This window comes from Mirounga angustirostris, unplaced genomic scaffold (assembly GCF_029215605.1).
Source record: "Mirounga angustirostris isolate CCGP_5_RB_7025 unplaced genomic scaffold, mMirAng1.0.hap1 SCAF_4, whole genome shotgun sequence".
NCBI lineage: Eukaryota > Metazoa > Chordata > Mammalia > Carnivora > Phocidae > Mirounga > Mirounga angustirostris.
In genome coordinates, this window is record NW_026991712.1 from 910,485 (window position 1) to 929,798 (window position 19,314).

Sequence of the window (19,314 nt, forward strand, 5' to 3'; positions counted from 1 at the left end):
GGTCATAGGTCCTGGAAGTTAGGACTCAGACATCTCTTCTGGGGGGACATGATTGAACCCCACCGGAAGGGGATGGGTGTGGGTGAAGGAGGTTAGTGTGCAGGTGTGATAGGGGATGGGAGGTGGGATACTTAGGACCGCAGCTCAGAGAATTGGGGCACACGGCTGTCTGCTGAGAGGGGACAGCTATGGGGCTGCTGGGACTCTGAGCCAGCTGACCAGAGCCCAGTGCCTGGCCTTCCCCACGGCTCCTGCAAGACCAGCTCACAAGCACTGAGTCTTTGCTCTCTTCGGCCTCCGAGGTCAGGTGTGGGCACAGAGAGGACATAACCCAGAGAGCAAAGGGGTTGGGGAGTGGGGGCAGGGAGGACACCGAGTCAGACCGAGGCAGGAGACTCTGGGGGGTTCCTGCCTGGAGCCCACTGGGGGTCTGGGAAGGAACAGAGGCCAGAGCAAAGGCTCCAGGGTGGGGTGGGGGGTTGGAGGAGGTGACTGGAAGGGGGAAGGGTATGGTGTTCCTGAACCCAGGGGGTGGCAGGACAAGGAAAGAGCTCTGGGGAGCAGAGGGAGGCCTGTGAGGCTGGAAGGTGTAAATTAGAGGCGGAGGATGAGGGTGGGTGGGGCCACAGGCCGGGTGGCGTGGGACTGCCCCCACCTGGAACGTGCAGGCCCCTCCAGGCCCAGCCCACGCCAGGACCCTGAGGGTGTGGGGCTGGGATGGGGGCCAGAGGATGGCCCACAGGAGAAAACAGAGCCCACACATCCTGGAGGCTACCCTGTTGGCCTGAGGTCCCTCATGGTCCCTCCTGGGACCCCACAGGGCAAGGCAAAGGACCTCACTTGGATGCTGATCCCCATCCCCCAGGCTGATTCCGGGCTTGGGGCTGACCCCTGACTGTTCCCCTCCTGCCTGCCTGGGCCATCCCAGGGCCCCTAACAGCCTTTCTCCCCCCGCAGGGAGCAAACACAGTGGGCCTTGGGGGAGTGAATTCTACACAACTGGCCAAGCATGATGAATGGCCACACCTCTCCTCCTCTTGATGTCCTGGCCACCAACGGCACTGAGCTGACCACCGTCCCCAAGACCGTGAAGGCCATGCTGGGAGCCAGCACCCCCTCCGGGCCCCAGTCCAAGAGCATCGCTGGGGTATATGTGGAAGCCTCCTGCCAGGCTCAGAGTCTCTACACGGCCATGAAGCAGGGCCTCCTGTCTGGTGAGCTTGGGCTGGCTCTGCTGGAGGCCCAGGCCGCCACCGGGGGCCTTGTGGACCCCACGCAGGGCCACTTCCTCTCTGTGTCTGAGGCCGTGCGGCAGGGCCTGGTAGGCCTGGAGCTAAAGGAGAGGCTCCTGGTTGCTGAGCGGGCCGTCACTGGGTACCCCGATCCCTACGGTGGCGGGAAGCTGGCACTCTTCCAGGCCATCAGGAAGGAGGTGCTGGAGAGAGCACTGGGGTACAGCTGGCTAGAGGCCCAGCTGGCCACTGGGGGCCTGGTGGATCCCATTCAGGGTGTGCGAGTGGCCCCAGAGCTGGCCTGCCAGCAGGGCCTCCTGGACCAGGAGACGTGGCGTGGCCTGGCAGAGGGCGAGCCCAGCTCCGGTGCCCCTGGCTTCCTGGACCCCAACACAGGCGAGTGGCTGTCCTACCGCGGGCTGCTGGGCAGGTGCGTGAGAGCCCCCAGAACAGGGCTGGCTCTGCTGCCCCTCAAGACCACTTTCCAGACCCTGAGTGGGGCAGTGAGCTTGGCAGAGCTGCTGGAGGTGGGGGTCCTGGATGGGGAGACTGCCCAGGGCCTTCAGGAGGGCAAGCTGGTGGCGTCAGATGTGAGCACATGGGCTGCCGTGAAGCGCTACCTGCAGGGCACGGGCGGCGTGGCGGGGGTTGTCCTGCTGCCCGCGGGCCACAAGAAGAGCTTCTTCCAGGCCATCACTGAGCACCTGCTCCCGATGGGCATGGCACTCCCGCTCCTGGAGGCTCAGGCCGCCACCTGCACGCTGGTGGATCCAGCCACCGGCCGGCGCCGAACGGTGGATGAGGCCGTCAGGTCAGGCCTGCTCGGCCCGGAGCTCCACAGGCAGCTGCTGGTGGCCGAGCAGGCGGTGACGGGGTTCGATGACCCCTTCAGCAGAGGGCGAGTCTCCCTCTTCCAGGCCATGAAGAAGGAGCTGGTGGACAGGCCTCTGGCGCTGCGACTCCTGGATGCCCAGCTGGCCACAGGTGGGCCAGTGTGTCCAGCCCGCAGGCTCCGGCTGCCCCTGGAGGCCGCCCTGCGCCTCGGGTGCCTGGACGAAGAGACGTGGCAGTGTGTCTCCCGGGCCGCTGGCTTCTCAGACCCCAGCACACAGGGGAGCCTTGGCTATGGGCAGCTGATGGCCCGCTGTGTCACCGACCCAGAGACAGGGCTGGCCTTCCTTCCTCTCTCAGACGGGGCCCTCGGAGGGGAGCCACAAGGACCCCCATTCATTGACCACAGCACCCGGCAGGCCTTAAGTGAGGCCACGGCCACCATCTCCGTGGGCAAGTTCCAGGGCCGGCCCGCCTCACTCTGGGAGCTGCTCTTCTCCGAGCCCATCTCCGCAGAGCAGAGGGCGGCACTGGCCCAGCGGCACCGGGAAGGCGCCATCTCGTTGGAGGAGCTGGCGGCGGTGCTGAGGGCCACCCTGGAGCAGGCTGCAGCCACAGCCAGGACCACCTTTGCTGGGCTCAGGGGGCCCGTGACGCCAGATGAGCTGTTGAAAGCAGAGATCATTGATCAGGACGTGTACGAGCAGCTGAAGCGAGGACAGACCACAGCCCAGGAAGTGGGCAGGCTGGACTCGGTCCAGAGGTACCTGCAGGGCACTGGCTGCATCGCGGGCGTGCTGCTGACCAGCTCCCGGGAGCGGCTCGGTATCTACGAGGCTCGCGGGAAGGGGCTTCTCAGGCCCGGCACGGCACTCATCCTCCTGGAGGCACAGGTGGCCACGGGCTTCATCCTTAACCCAAAGGAAAACAAGACATACTCTGTAGAGGAGGCACTGAGGGCCGGCCTCATTGGGCCTGATGTGTTTGCAAAGCTGCTGTCGGCCGAGCGCGCCGTCACCGGCTACACGGACCCCTACACCGGGGAGCAGATCTCCCTCTTCCAGGCCATGAAGAAGGACCTCGTCGTCCGCGACCACGGCGTCCGCCTGCTGGAGGCCCAGATCGCCACGGGCGGCATCATCGACCCCGTGCACAGCCACCGGCTGCCCGTGGACGTGGCCCACCGGCGTGGCTACTTCGACGAGGAGATGAGCCGCGTCCTGGCGGACCCGAGCGACGACACCAAGGGCTTCTTCGACCCCAACACGCACGAGAACCTCACGTACCTGCAGCTGCTGGAGCGCTGTGTGGAGGACCCCGAGACGGGGCTGCGCCTGCTGCCCCTCGGCCGCTCACAGCCCGAGCTGGTGGATGGCGCCACCCGACGGGCCTTCCAGGGCCTGCTGCTGCCTGTGAGGCATGGGCGGTTCCGGGGACAGAGGGTTTCCGCGTGGGAGCTGGTCAACTCAGAGTGCTTCAGCGAGGACCAGCGGAGGCAGGTGCTGCGGGACTACCGACAGCACAGGGTGTCACTGGCGCAGGTGGCCCAGCTGCTGGGGAGAGCAGTGGGGAGGTGGGTGGACATCGCGCTGCCCGTGCTCCGGGGCCGAGTCACAGCCCACCAGCTCTGGGAGGCCCAAATCATTGACCAAGAGCTGCTGGACCGGGTGCTGGAGGGGGCAGTGAGCCCCGAGGCCCTCCTGCACGTGGACAGCGTCCAGCGGGCCCTGCGCGGCTCGGGTGCCGTGGGCGGCGTGCTGCAGTCCTCCAGGCGGCGGCTCAGCCTCTACGAGGCCATGAAGCAGCAGCTGCTGGGGCCGGGCGTGGCGCTAGCCCTGCTGGAGGCTCAGGCGGCCACCGCAGCCATTGTTGACCCCCACGGTCTGGAGACGCTGTCCGTGGATGAGGCCGTGCGCAGGAGGCTGGTGGGCCCAGAGCTGTACGGCAGGCTGAGGCAGGCGGAGGACGCTGTCAGCGGCTTCAGAGACCCCTTCTCTGGGGAGCGGGTGTCCCTGTTCCAGGCCATGAAGAAGGGCCTTGTCCCTGCAGAGCAGGCTGCCCGCCTCCTGGATGCCCAGGTGGCCACAGGAGGGGTCATTGACCCCACAGGCCACCATCGCCTCCCCATGCCCGTGGCCACCCAGCGTGGCTACCTCGACCAGGAGATGGCGATCGCCTTGTCCAGCTCCTCCAAGACCTTCCCCACGCTAGATGGCCGGGGACACACCAGCTATGCCCAGCTCCTGGACCAGTGTGTGAGGGACGAGGCCTCTGGGCTCTACTTCCTGCCCCTGCCAGAAAATGCTGCTGCCGTCCCCACTGACGAGCAGGTCCAGGAGACCCTGCAGGCCGTGCCGGGGGCTGAGGACGGCACGTCCCTCTGGGAGCTCCTGAGCTCTTGCCGCTTCACTGACGAGCAGCGGAAGAGCCTCTTGGAGGACTTCAGGGCAGGGCAGACTACCGCACAGCAGCTTCAGGAAACGGTGCAGAAACAGGTGCGTGAGGCAGAGCTCCTGGCTCAGGCTTGCGTCACGGTGCCCGGCCCAAGGGGGGAGGTTCCTGCCGTCTGGCTGCTGGACGCTGGCATCATCACCCAGGAGACCCTGGCGGCGCTGGCTCAGGGCACACAGTCACCTGCCGAGGTGGCCGAGCAGCCCGCCGTGAAGGCCTGCCTGTGGGGTACGGGCTGCGTGGCCGGCGTGGTGTTGCAGCCGTCGGGGGCCAAGGTCAGCATCAGCCAGGCCATGAGGGACGGCCTCTTGCCTGAGGGCCTGGGGCGAAGGCTGCTGGAGGCTCAAGTGGCGTCTGGCTCCCTCATTGACCCTCTGACCAACCTGAGGCTATCTGTGGAAGGTGCAGTCAAGGCCGGCCTGGTGGCTGGGGCACTGCATGAGCAGCTCCAGCAAGCCGAGAGGGCCGTGACCTGGTACACTGACCCGTATCTAGGAGGCGCCCTCTCACTGTGGCAGGCCATGGAGAAGGGGCTGGTGCCCCAAAGTGAGGGCCTCCCCCTCCTACAGGCGCAATTGGCCACAGGGGGCGCAGTGGACCCTGTCCACGGGGTGCACCTGCCCGAGGCGGCAGCCTGCAGGCTTGGCCTCCTGGACGAGCAGGTCAGCCGGGTGCTAACCTCAATGGCCGAGGACAGTAAGTTCTTCTTCGACCCCAGCGCACAGGAAAGGGTGACGTACAACCAGCTCAAGGAGCGCTGTGTCCTGGACACTGACACCAGCCTGTGGCTGCTTCCACTTGCCCAGGACAGGGTGCTTAAGGTGGACGAGCACATGCTGGTGGCCCTGAGGGCCATGAAGGTGCCTGTCGGCACTGGGAGGTTCAAAGGTCTCAACGTGTCACTGTGGGACCTGCTCCACTCAGAGTATGTTGACATCCACAAACGGCGGGAGCTGGTGGCGCTCTGCCAGTCCGGGAGGGCCACCGCCCTGCGGCACGTGGCTGTGGCCATCACCGCCCTGGTTGAGACCTCAGAGAGACAACCCTCGCAGGCCACCTTTAGAGGACTCCGGAAGCTAGTGTCGGCCAGTGACTTGTTTAGGTCCCAGCTGATTGACAAGGAGACGCTGGACCTGCTGAATCAGGGCAGAAGGACAGTGCAGGAGGTGATGGAGAGGAGCAGCATCAGGTGGTACCTGGAGGGAGGCAACTTCATTGCTGGGGTCCTCATCCAGGGCACAAAGGAGAAGATGAGCATCTACCAGGCCATGTGGAAGGGCATCCTGCGGCCCGGCACGGCCCTGGTGCTGCTGGAGGCGCAGGCGGCCACCGGCTTCGTCATCGACCCCGTGCGCAACCGGAGGCTGTCCGTGGAGGAGGCGGTGGCCGCGGGCGTGGTGGGCGGCGAGATCCAGGAGAAGCTGCTGTCGGCCGAGCGCGCCGTCACCGGCTACACGGACCCCTACACCGGGGAGCAGATCTCCCTCTTCCAGGCCATGAAGAAGGACCTCATCGTCCGCGACCATGGCATCCGCCTGCTGGAGGCCCAGATCGCCACGGGCGGCATCATCGACCCCGTGCACAGCCACCGGCTGCCCGTGGACGTGGCCTACCGGCGTGGCTACTTCGACGAGGAGATGAGCCGCGTCCTGGCGGACCCGAGCGACGACACCAAGGGCTTCTTCGACCCCAACACGCACGAGAACCTCACGTACCTGCAGCTGCTGGAGCGCTGTGTGGAGGACCCCGAGACGGGGCTCTACCTGTTACAAATTGTGAAGAAAGGAGAAACCTACATCTATATTGATGAAGCCTCAAGGCAGCTTCTGCAGTCCCAAACTACGACCATGCACGTGGGGAGGTTCGCCAATCAGAAGGTCTCCCTTTGGGACCTACTGTCGTCTCAGTACTTCACAGAAGAAAGGAAACGGGAGCTCATCCATGAGTACAGAGCCCAGAATGCGTCCCTAGAGCAGCTGTTGGGGGTCATCACTGCTACGGTGGAAGAAACAGAGGAGCGATACCAAGGCATGAAGGTGGCAGCCATCCGTGGAGAGGTGACAGCTGCAGAGTTGTTCAACTCTGGAGTCATTGATAAAAGGACCCTGGAAGCCCTGTCCCAGGAGGGATCAGGGGGGCAGGATCTCAGCAGGTTGGCACATGTGAGACCCTATCTGGAGGGTACTGGCTGCATTGTGGGGGTGACTGTACCTTCCACCCAAGAGGTGATGAGCTTCTACGAGGCCAGCAGGAAAGGACTCATCCCCATGGGGTTTGCGGCTCAGCTGCTGGAGGCCCAGGCAGCCACGGGATTCATGCTGGATCCCTGCAGCCAGAAGAGGCTCTCCGTGCAGCATGCCGTGGCTGAGGGCCTGGTGGGTGAGGAACTGCAGGCAAGACTTCTGGAAGCCGAGAAGGCCGCCCTAGGCTACACAGACCCAGCCACGGGAGACACGATCTCACTGTTCCAGGCCATGCAGAGGAAGTTTGTCCGAAGAGAGGAAGCGCTGAGACTGCTGGAGGTGCAGGTGGCCACAGGGGGCATCATCGACCCCCTGCACCACCACCGGCTCCCCCTGGACATGGCCTACAGACGGGGCTGTCTGCACCAGGACACATACCCACTCGTTGCAGATCAGAAGCACATGAACAAAAGGTATGTGGATCCGAACACTCAGGAGAGGGTCACATACCAACAGCTACAGGAGAGGAGCCAAAAAGAAGCAGGGACAGATTGGGCTCTCTTCCTGGTAGTCAGGGACCACCAAACCTCTGCCTATATTGACGAGGCAACAAGGAGGGCCTTAGAAGCCGAGCAGGTGCAGGTCCCGGTGGGAAGATACAAGGACCAGAGGCCATCAGTGTGGGAGCTGCTCAACTCTGAGTACGTGACCCAAGAAATAAAACTCCAGTTGATCAGTGACTATAAAATGCATGTGACCCAGGCATTGGAAAAGGTAGTAAACATTATTTTAGAACTAATAGATGAGAAAGAAAAAACGAAGAAGAAACTATGGTTCCCAGGGATCCGAAAACAAATCACAGGTTCAGAACTCATCAATGCAGAAATCATCAGCAAGGAGGTGATGGATGACCTGGCCCAGGGCACCAAGACCCTGCAGGAGGTGACGGAGATGGACTCGGTCAAGCGCTACCTGCAGGGCACGGGCTGCATCGCGGGCGTGCTGGTGCCCGCCAAGGACGAGCCCGGGCGGCAGGAGAAGATGAGCATCTACCAGGCCATGTGGAAGGGCGTCCTGCGGCCCGGCACGGCCCTGGTGCTGCTGGAGGCGCAGGCGGCCACCGGCTTCGTCATCGACCCCGTGCGCAACCGGAGGCTGTCCGTGGAGGAGGCGGTGGCCGCGGGCGTGGTGGGCGGCGAGATCCAGGAGAAGCTGCTGTCGGCCGAGCGCGCCGTCACCGGCTACACGGACCCCTACACCGGGGAGCAGATCTCCCTCTTCCAGGCCATGAAGAAGGACCTCATCGTCCGCGACCACGGCGTCCGCCTGCTGGAGGCCCAGATCGCCACGGGCGGCATCATCGACCCCGTGCACAGCCACCGGCTGCCCGTGGACGTGGCCTACCGGCGTGGCTACTTCGACGAGGAGATGAGCCGCGTCCTGGCGGACCCGAGCGACGACACCAAGGGCTTCTTCGACCCCAACACGCACGAGAACCTCACGTACCTGCAGCTGCTGGAGCGCTGTGTGGAGGACCCCGAGACGGGGCTGCGCCTGCTGCAGCTGGCCGGCCGGGGCTCCGCCGTGCACCAGCTGAGCGAGGAGCTGCGCGGCGCCCTGCGGGACGCCCGCGTGTCGCCGGGCCGCGGCGTCCTCCAGGGCCAGAGCGTCTCCGTCTGGGAGCTCCTGTTCCACCGGGAGGTGCCCGAGGGCCTGCGGCAGGACCTGCTGCGCAGGTACGAGGCGGGCGTGCTGACCGTGCAGGAGGTGGGCGCCGCCCTCACCCCGCTGCTGGCCCGTGCCGCCGCCGCCGAGGGCGGGGACCCCCGCGGGGCCCTGCGTGCCGCCACCATGGAGGTCAAGGTGGGCCGCCTGCGCGGGCCGGCGGTGCCCGTGTGGGACGTGCTGGCCTCCAGCTACGTGAGCGGCGCCACGCGGGAGCAGCTACTGGCCGACTTTGGCTCGGGGACGCTGGGCTTGCCGGCGCTGACCCGCAGGCTGACCACCATCGTCGAGGAGGCGGAGGCGGCCGGAGGGCCCGAGCCGCCCGAGCCGGGGGACGCCGCCCGCGGCCCGCAAGAGGCCGGGCCAGCCGGGCGCGGTGGCGGCGACGGCGACGCGGGGCCGCCCCCGGGCCAGGCCGCCGCCGAGCCCGCCGCCAGCGGCCCCCAGGAGCGGGCCCTGCGTGCCGCCACCGTGGACGTGCGCGCCGGGCAGTTCCGGGGGCAGCGGCCCTCCGTGTGGGAGGTCCTCTTCTCCTCCTACCTGAGCCGGGCCCGCCGGGATGAGCTTCTGGCCCAGCACGCGGCCGGCGCCCTGGCCGTGCCCGCCCTGGTCACCATCCTCACCCAGGCCATCGAGGAGGCGGAGGAGCGGCTGAGCAAGGTGTCGTTCCGGGGCCTGAGGCGCCAGGTGTCCGCCTCCGAGCTGCACACGTCCGGGATCCTGGGCCCCGAGACCCTGCGGGACCTGGCCCAGGGCACCAAGACCCTGCAGGAGGTGACGGAGATGGACTCGGTCAAGCGCTACCTGCAGGGCACGGGCTGCATCGCGGGCGTGCTGGTGCCCGCCAAGGACGAGCCCGGGCGGCAGGAGAAGATGAGCATCTACCAGGCCATGTGGAAGGGCGTCCTGCGGCCCGGCACGGCCCTGGTGCTGCTGGAGGCGCAGGCGGCCACCGGCTTCGTCATCGACCCCGTGCGCAACCGGAGGCTGTCCGTGGAGGAGGCGGTGGCCGCGGGCGTGGTGGGCGGCGAGATCCAGGAGAAGCTGCTGTCGGCCGAGCGCGCCGTCACCGGCTACACGGACCCCTACACCGGGGAGCAGATCTCCCTCTTCCAGGCCATGAAGAAGGACCTCATCGTCCGCGACCACGGCGTCCGCCTGCTGGAGGCCCAGATCGCCACGGGCGGCATCATCGACCCCGTGCACAGCCACCGGCTGCCCGTGGACGTGGCCTACCGGCGTGGCTACTTCGACGAGGAGATGAGCCGCGTCCTGGCGGACCCGAGCGACGACACCAAGGGCTTCTTCGACCCCAACACGCACGAGAACCTCACGTACCTGCAGCTGCTGGAGCGCTGTGTGGAGGACCCCGAGACGGGGCTGCGCCTGCTGCAGCTGGCCGGCCGGGGCTCCGCCGTGCACCAGCTGAGCGAGGAGCTGCGCGGCGCCCTGCGGGACGCCCGCGTGTCGCCGGGCCGCGGCGTCCTCCAGGGCCAGAGCGTCTCCGTCTGGGAGCTCCTGTTCCACCGGGAGGTGCCCGAGGGCCTGCGGCAGGACCTGCTGCGCAGGTACGAGGCGGGCGTGCTGACCGTGCAGGAGGTGGGCGCCGCCCTCACCCCGCTGCTGGCCCGTGCCGCCGCCGCCGAGGGCGGGGACCCCCGCGGGGCCCTGCGTGCCGCCACCATGGAGGTCAAGGTGGGCCGCCTGCGCGGGCCGGCGGTGCCCGTGTGGGACGTGCTGGCCTCCAGCTACGTGAGCGGCGCCACGCGGGAGCAGCTACTGGCCGACTTTGGCTCGGGGACGCTGGGCTTGCCGGCGCTGACCCGCAGGCTGACCACCATCGTCGAGGAGGCGGAGGCGGCCGGAGGGCCCGAGCCGCCCGAGCCGGGGGACGCCGCCCGCGGCCCGCAAGAGGCCGGGCCAGCCGGGCGCGGTGGCGGCGACGGCGACGCGGGGCCGCCCCCGGGCCAGGCCGCCGCCGAGCCCGCCGCCAGCGGCCCCCAGGAGCGGGCCCTGCGTGCCGCCACCGTGGACGTGCGCGCCGGGCAGTTCCGGGGGCAGCGGCCCTCCGTGTGGGAGGTCCTCTTCTCCTCCTACCTGAGCCGGGCCCGCCGGGATGAGCTTCTGGCCCAGCACGCGGCCGGCGCCCTGGCCGTGCCCGCCCTGGTCACCATCCTCACCCAGGCCATCGAGGAGGCGGAGGAGCGGCTGAGCAAGGTGTCGTTCCGGGGCCTGAGGCGCCAGGTGTCCGCCTCCGAGCTGCACACGTCCGGGATCCTGGGCCCCGAGACCCTGCGGGACCTGGCCCAGGGCACCAAGACCCTGCAGGAGGTGACGGAGATGGACTCGGTCAAGCGCTACCTGCAGGGCACGGGCTGCATCGCGGGCGTGCTGGTGCCCGCCAAGGACGAGCCCGGGCGGCAGGAGAAGATGAGCATCTACCAGGCCATGTGGAAGGGCGTCCTGCGGCCCGGCACGGCCCTGGTGCTGCTGGAGGCGCAGGCGGCCACCGGCTTCGTCATCGACCCCGTGCGCAACCGGAGGCTGTCCGTGGAGGAGGCGGTGGCCGCGGGCGTGGTGGGCGGCGAGATCCAGGAGAAGCTGCTGTCGGCCGAGCGCGCCGTCACCGGCTACACGGACCCCTACACCGGGGAGCAGATCTCCCTCTTCCAGGCCATGAAGAAGGACCTCATCGTCCGCGACCACGGCGTCCGCCTGCTGGAGGCCCAGATCGCCACGGGCGGCATCATCGACCCCGTGCACAGCCACCGGCTGCCCGTGGACGTGGCCTACCGGCGTGGCTACTTCGACGAGGAGATGAGCCGCGTCCTGGCGGACCCGAGCGACGACACCAAGGGCTTCTTCGACCCCAACACGCACGAGAACCTCACGTACCTGCAGCTGCTGGAGCGCTGTGTGGAGGACCCCGAGACGGGGCTGCGCCTGCTGCAGCTGGCCGGCCGGGGCTCCGCCGTGCACCAGCTGAGCGAGGAGCTGCGCGGCGCCCTGCGGGACGCCCGCGTGTCGCCGGGCCGCGGCGTCCTCCAGGGCCAGAGCGTCTCCGTCTGGGAGCTCCTGTTCCACCGGGAGGTGCCCGAGGGCCTGCGGCAGGACCTGCTGCGCAGGTACGAGGCGGGCGTGCTGACCGTGCAGGAGGTGGGCGCCGCCCTCACCCCGCTGCTGGCCCGTGCCGCCGCCGCCGAGGGCGGGGACCCCCGCGGGGCCCTGCGTGCCGCCACCATGGAGGTCAAGGTGGGCCGCCTGCGCGGGCCGGCGGTGCCCGTGTGGGACGTGCTGGCCTCCAGCTACGTGAGCGGCGCCACGCGGGAGCAGCTACTGGCCGACTTTGGCTCGGGGACGCTGGGCTTGCCGGCGCTGACCCGCAGGCTGACCACCATCGTCGAGGAGGCGGAGGCGGCCGGAGGGCCCGAGCCGCCCGAGCCGGGGGACGCCGCCCGCGGCCCGCAAGAGGCCGGGCCAGCCGGGCGCGGTGGCGGCGACGGCGACGCGGGGCCGCCCCCGGGCCAGGCCGCCGCCGAGCCCGCCGCCAGCGGCCCCCAGGAGCGGGCCCTGCGTGCCGCCACCGTGGACGTGCGCGCCGGGCAGTTCCGGGGGCAGCGGCCCTCCGTGTGGGAGGTCCTCTTCTCCTCCTACCTGAGCCGGGCCCGCCGGGATGAGCTTCTGGCCCAGCACGCGGCCGGCGCCCTGGCCGTGCCCGCCCTGGTCACCATCCTCACCCAGGCCATCGAGGAGGCGGAGGAGCGGCTGAGCAAGGTGTCGTTCCGGGGCCTGAGGCGCCAGGTGTCCGCCTCCGAGCTGCACACGTCCGGGATCCTGGGCCCCGAGACCCTGCGGGACCTGGCCCAGGGCACCAAGACCCTGCAGGAGGTGACGGAGATGGACTCGGTCAAGCGCTACCTGCAGGGCACGGGCTGCATCGCGGGCGTGCTGGTGCCCGCCAAGGACGAGCCCGGGCGGCAGGAGAAGATGAGCATCTACCAGGCCATGTGGAAGGGCGTCCTGCGGCCCGGCACGGCCCTGGTGCTGCTGGAGGCGCAGGCGGCCACCGGCTTCGTCATCGACCCCGTGCGCAACCGGAGGCTGTCCGTGGAGGAGGCGGTGGCCGCGGGCGTGGTGGGCGGCGAGATCCAGGAGAAGCTGCTGTCGGCCGAGCGCGCCGTCACCGGCTACACGGACCCCTACACCGGGGAGCAGATCTCCCTCTTCCAGGCCATGAAGAAGGACCTCATCGTCCGCGACCACGGCGTCCGCCTGCTGGAGGCCCAGATCGCCACGGGCGGCATCATCGACCCCGTGCACAGCCACCGGCTGCCCGTGGACGTGGCCTACCGGCGTGGCTACTTCGACGAGGAGATGAGCCGCGTCCTGGCGGACCCGAGCGACGACACCAAGGGCTTCTTCGACCCCAACACGCACGAGAACCTCACGTACCTGCAGCTGCTGGAGCGCTGTGTGGAGGACCCCGAGACGGGGCTGCGCCTGCTGCAGCTGGCCGGCCGGGGCTCCGCCGTGCACCAGCTGAGCGAGGAGCTGCGCGGCGCCCTGCGGGACGCCCGCGTGTCGCCGGGCCGCGGCGTCCTCCAGGGCCAGAGCGTCTCCGTCTGGGAGCTCCTGTTCCACCGGGAGGTGCCCGAGGGCCTGCGGCAGGACCTGCTGCGCAGGTACGAGGCGGGCGTGCTGACCGTGCAGGAGGTGGGCGCCGCCCTCACCCCGCTGCTGGCCCGTGCCGCCGCCGCCGAGGGCGGGGACCCCCGCGGGGCCCTGCGTGCCGCCACCATGGAGGTCAAGGTGGGCCGCCTGCGCGGGCCGGCGGTGCCCGTGTGGGACGTGCTGGCCTCCAGCTACGTGAGCGGCGCCACGCGGGAGCAGCTACTGGCCGACTTTGGCTCGGGGACGCTGGGCTTGCCGGCGCTGACCCGCAGGCTGACCACCATCGTCGAGGAGGCGGAGGCGGCCGGAGGGCCCGAGCCGCCCGAGCCGGGGGACGCCGCCCGCGGCCCGCAAGAGGCCGGGCCAGCCGGGCGCGGTGGCGGCGACGGCGACGCGGGGCCGCCCCCGGGCCAGGCCGCCGCCGAGCCCGCCGCCAGCGGCCCCCAGGAGCGGGCCCTGCGTGCCGCCACCGTGGACGTGCGCGCCGGGCAGTTCCGGGGGCAGCGGCCCTCCGTGTGGGAGGTCCTCTTCTCCTCCTACCTGAGCCGGGCCCGCCGGGATGAGCTTCTGGCCCAGCACGCGGCCGGCGCCCTGGCCGTGCCCGCCCTGGTCACCATCCTCACCCAGGCCATCGAGGAGGCGGAGGAGCGGCTGAGCAAGGTGTCGTTCCGGGGCCTGAGGCGCCAGGTGTCCGCCTCCGAGCTGCACACGTCCGGGATCCTGGGCCCCGAGACCCTGCGGGACCTGGCCCAGGGCACCAAGACCCTGCAGGAGGTGACGGAGATGGACTCGGTCAAGCGCTACCTGCAGGGCACGGGCTGCATCGCGGGCGTGCTGGTGCCCGCCAAGGACGAGCCCGGGCGGCAGGAGAAGATGAGCATCTACCAGGCCATGTGGAAGGGCGTCCTGCGGCCCGGCACGGCCCTGGTGCTGCTGGAGGCGCAGGCGGCCACCGGCTTCGTCATCGACCCCGTGCGCAACCGGAGGCTGTCCGTGGAGGAGGCGGTGGCCGCGGGCGTGGTGGGCGGCGAGATCCAGGAGAAGCTGCTGTCGGCCGAGCGCGCCGTCACCGGCTACACGGACCCCTACACCGGGGAGCAGATCTCCCTCTTCCAGGCCATGAAGAAGGACCTCATCGTCCGCGACCACGGCGTCCGCCTGCTGGAGGCCCAGATCGCCACGGGCGGCATCATCGACCCCGTGCACAGCCACCGGCTGCCCGTGGACGTGGCCTACCGGCGTGGCTACTTCGACGAGGAGATGAGCCGCGTCCTGGCGGACCCGAGCGACGACACCAAGGGCTTCTTCGACCCCAACACGCACGAGAACCTCACGTACCTGCAGCTGCTGGAGCGCTGTGTGGAGGACCCCGAGACGGGGCTGCGCCTGCTGCAGCTGGCCGGCCGGGGCTCCGCCGTGCACCAGCTGAGCGAGGAGCTGCGCGGCGCCCTGCGGGACGCCCGCGTGTCGCCGGGCCGCGGCGTCCTCCAGGGCCAGAGCGTCTCCGTCTGGGAGCTCCTGTTCCACCGGGAGGTGCCCGAGGGCCTGCGGCAGGACCTGCTGCGCAGGTACGAGGCGGGCGTGCTGACCGTGCAGGAGGTGGGCGCCGCCCTCACCCCGCTGCTGGCCCGTGCCGCCGCCGCCGAGGGCGGGGACCCCCGCGGGGCCCTGCGTGCCGCCACCATGGAGGTCAAGGTGGGCCGCCTGCGCGGGCCGGCGGTGCCCGTGTGGGACGTGCTGGCCTCCAGCTACGTGAGCGGCGCCACGCGGGAGCAGCTACTGGCCGACTTTGGCTCGGGGACGCTGGGCTTGCCGGCGCTGACCCGCAGGCTGACCACCATCGTCGAGGAGGCGGAGGCGGCCGGAGGGCCCGAGCCGCCCGAGCCGGGGGACGCCGCCCGCGGCCCGCAAGAGGCCGGGCCAGCCGGGCGCGGTGGCGGCGACGGCGACGCGGGGCCGCCCCCGGGCCAGGCCGCCGCCGAGCCCGCCGCCAGCGGCCCCCAGGAGCGGGCCCTGCGTGCCGCCACCGTGGACGTGCGCGCCGGGCAGTTCCGGGGGCAGCGGCCCTCCGTGTGGGAGGTCCTCTTCTCCTCCTACCTGAGCCGGGCCCGCCGGGATGAGCTTCTGGCCCAGCACGCGGCCGGCGCCCTGGCCGTGCCCGCCCTGGTCACCATCCTCACCCAGGCCATCGAGGAGGCGGAGGAGCGGCTGAGCAAGGTGTCGTTCCGGGGCCTGAGGCGCCAGGTGTCCGCCTCCGAGCTGCACACGTCCGGGATCCTGGGCCCCGAGACCCTGCGGGACCTGGCCCAGGGCACCAAGACCCTGCAGGAGGTGACGGAGATGGACTCGGTCAAGCGCTACCTGCAGGGCACGGGCTGCATCGCGGGCGTGCTGGTGCCCGCCAAGGACGAGCCCGGGCGGCAGGAGAAGATGAGCATCTACCAGGCCATGTGGAAGGGCGTCCTGCGGCCCGGCACGGCCCTGGTGCTGCTGGAGGCGCAGGCGGCCACCGGCTTCGTCATCGACCCCGTGCGCAACCGGAGGCTGTCCGTGGAGGAGGCGGTGGCCGCGGGCGTGGTGGGCGGCGAGATCCAGGAGAAGCTGCTGTCGGCCGAGCGCGCCGTCACCGGCTACACGGACCCCTACACCGGGGAGCAGATCTCCCTCTTCCAGGCCATGAAGAAGGACCTCATCGTCCGCGACCACGGCGTCCGCCTGCTGGAGGCCCAGATCGCCACGGGCGGCATCATCGACCCCGTGCACAGCCACCGGCTGCCCGTGGACGTGGCCTACCGGCGTGGCTACTTCGACGAGGAGATGAGCCGCGTCCTGGCGGACCCGAGCGACGACACCAAGGGCTTCTTCGACCCCAACACGCACGAGAACCTCACGTACCTGCAGCTGCTGGAGCGCTGTGTGGAGGACCCCGAGACGGGGCTGCGCCTGCTGCAGCTGGCCGGCCGGGGCTCCGCCGTGCACCAGCTGAGCGAGGAGCTGCGCGGCGCCCTGCGGGACGCCCGCGTGTCGCCGGGCCGCGGCGTCCTCCAGGGCCAGAGCGTCTCCGTCTGGGAGCTCCTGTTCCACCGGGAGGTGCCCGAGGGCCTGCGGCAGGACCTGCTGCGCAGGTACGAGGCGGGCGTGCTGACCGTGCAGGAGGTGGGCGCCGCCCTCACCCCGCTGCTGGCCCGTGCCGCCGCCGCCGAGGGCGGGGACCCCCGCGGGGCCCTGCGTGCCGCCACCATGGAGGTCAAGGTGGGCCGCCTGCGCGGGCCGGCGGTGCCCGTGTGGGACGTGCTGGCCTCCAGCTACGTGAGCGGCGCCACGCGGGAGCAGCTACTGGCCGACTTTGGCTCGGGGACGCTGGGCTTGCCGGCGCTGACCCGCAGGCTGACCACCATCGTCGAGGAGGCGGAGGCGGCCGGAGGGCCCGAGCCGCCCGAGCCGGGGGACGCCGCCCGCGGCCCGCAAGAGGCCGGGCCAGCCGGGCGCGGTGGCGGCGACGGCGACGCGGGGCCGCCCCCGGGCCAGGCCGCCGCCGAGCCCGCCGCCAGCGGCCCCCAGGAGCGGGCCCTGCGTGCCGCCACCGTGGACGTGCGCGCCGGGCAGTTCCGGGGGCAGCGGCCCTCCGTGTGGGAGGTCCTCTTCTCCTCCTACCTGAGCCGGGCCCGCCGGGATGAGCTTCTGGCCCAGCACGCGGCCGGCGCCCTGGCCGTGCCCGCCCTGGTCACCATCCTCACCCAGGCCATCGAGGAGGCGGAGGAGCGGCTGAGCAAGGTGTCGTTCCGGGGCCTGAGGCGCCAGGTGTCCGCCTCCGAGCTGCACACGTCCGGGATCCTGGGCCCCGAGACCCTGCGGGACCTGGCCCAGGGCACCAAGACCCTGCAGGAGGTGACGGAGATGGACTCGGTCAAGCGCTACCTGCAGGGCACGGGCTGCATCGCGGGCGTGCTGGTGCCCGCCAAGGACGAGCCCGGGCGGCAGGAGAAGATGAGCATCTACCAGGCCATGTGGAAGGGCGTCCTGCGGCCCGGCACGGCCCTGGTGCTGCTGGAGGCGCAGGCGGCCACCGGCTTCGTCATCGACCCCGTGCGCAACCGGAGGCTGTCCGTGGAGGAGGCGGTGGCCGCGGGCGTGGTGGGCGGCGAGATCCAGGAGAAGCTGCTGTCGGCCGAGCGCGCCGTCACCGGCTACACGGACCCCTACACCGGGGAGCAGATCTCCCTCTTCCAGGCCATGAAGAAGGACCTCATCGTCCGCGACCACGGCGTCCGCCTGCTGGAGGCCCAGATCGCCACGGGCGGCATCATCGACCCCGTGCACAGCCACCGGCTGCCCGTGGACGTGGCCTACCGGCGTGGCTACTTCGACGAGGAGATGAGCCGCGTCCTGGCGGACCCGAGCGACGACACCAAGGGCTTCTTCGACCCCAACACGCACGAGAACCTCACGTACCTGCAGCTGCTGGAGCGCTGTGTGGAGGACCCCGAGACGGGGCTGCGCCTGCTGCAGCTGGCCGGCCGGGGCTCCGCCGTGCACCAGCTGAGCGAGGAGCTGCGCGGCGCCCTGCGGGACGCCCGCGTGTCGCCGGGCCGCGGCGTCCTCCAGGGCCAGAGCGTCTCCGTCTGGGAGCTCCTGTTCCACCGGGAGGTGCCCGAGGGCCTGCGGCAGGACCTGCTGCGCAGGTACGAGGCGGGCGTGCTGACCGTGCAGGAGGTGGGCGCCGCCCTCACCCCGCTGCTGGCCCGTGCCGCCGCCGCCGAGGGCGGGGACCCCCGCGGGGCCCTGCGTGCCGCCACCATGGAGGTCAAGGTGGGCCGCCTGCGCGGGCCGGCGGTGCCCGTGTGGGACGTGCTGGCCTCCAGCTACGTGAGCGGCGCCACGCGGGAGCAGCTACTGGCCGACTTTGGCTCGGGGACGCTGGGCTTGCCGGCGCTGACCCGCAGGCTGACCACCATCGTCGAGGAGGCGGAGGCGGCCGGAGGGCCCGAGCCGCCCGAGCCGGGGGACGCCGCCCGCGGCCCGCAAGAGGCCGGGCCAGCCGGGCGCGGTGGCGGCGACGGCGACGCGGGGCCGCCCCCGGGCCAGGCCGCCGCCGAGCCCGCCGCCAGCGGCCCCCAGGAGCGGGCCCTGCGTGCCGCCACCGTGGACGTGCGCGCCGGGCAGTTCCGGGGGCAGCGGCCCTCCGTGTGGGAGGTCCTCTTCTCCTCCTACCTGAGCCGGGCCCGCCGGGATGAGCTTCTGGCCCAGCACGCGGCCGGCGCCCTGGCCGTGCCCGCCCTGGTCACCATCCTCACCCAGGCCATCGAGGAGGCGGAGGAGCGGCTGAGCAAGGTGTCGTTCCGGGGCCTGAGGCGCCAGGTGTCCGCCTCCGAGCTGCACACGTCCGGGATCCTGGGCCCCGAGACCCTGCGGGACCTGGCCCAGGGCACCAAGACCCTGCAGGAGGTGACGGAGATGGACTCGGTCAAGCGCTACCTGCAGGGCACGGGCTGCATCGCGGGCGTGCTGGTGCCCGCCAAGGACGAGCCCGGGCGGCAGGAGAAGATGAGCATCTACCAGGCCATGTGGAAGGGCGTCCTGCGGCCCGGCACGGCCCTGGTGCTGCTGGAGGCGCAGGCGGCCACCGGCTTCGTCATCGACCCCGTGCGCAACCGGAGGCTGTCCGTGGAGGAGGCGGTGGCCGCGGGCGTGGTGGGCGGCGAGATCCAGGAGAAGCTGCTGTCGGCCGAGCGCGCCGTCACCGGCTACACGGACCCCTACACCGGGGAGCAGATCTCCCTCTTCCAGGCCATGAAGAAGGACCTCATCGTCCGCGACCACGGCGTCCGCCTGCTGGAGGCCCAGATCGCCACGGGCGGCATCATCGACCCCGTGCACAGCCACCGGCTGCCCGTGGACGTGGCCTACCGGCGTGGCTACTTCGACGAGGAGATGAGCCGCGTCCTGGCGGACCCGAGCGACGACACCAAGGGCTTCTTCGACCCCAACACGCACGAGAACCTCACCTATGTGGAGCTTCTCCAGAGAGCTACTGTCGACCCAGAGACGGGCCTCTTATTTCTTTCCGTTATTTGAGCAGAATGGCCTTTCTTGGTGGTGGTGTTTCGTTTTCTAAAAACATATCTCTGTATTTCAGCAATCTCGAAAAGTCCGAGGATTTTCGTAATCTATCCTCCTTGTTATATGTATATATATTTCTGAAGACAAATCAATAATTTCCA

General features: G+C 70.0%; 1 protein-coding gene across 1 annotated transcript; it reads left to right on the forward strand.

Moving 5' to 3' along the window:
- The first annotated feature begins 1,012 nt into the window (after nucleotides 1–1,012).
- On the forward strand, nucleotides 1,013–19,168 carry EPPK1 (epiplakin 1). The gene has a single exon (XM_045871946.2). The coding sequence runs from the start codon at nucleotides 1,013–1,015 to the stop codon at nucleotides 19,166–19,168; it is 18,156 nt and encodes a 6,051-aa protein (XP_045727902.2).
- Nucleotides 19,169–19,314: the final 146 nt, after the last annotated feature.

Excerpts from the sequence above, each read along its gene's own strand:
- EPPK1 (XM_045871946.2), top strand. The coding sequence starts at position 1,013 with ATGAATGGCCACACCTCTCCTCCTCTTGATGTCCTGGCCACCAACGGC.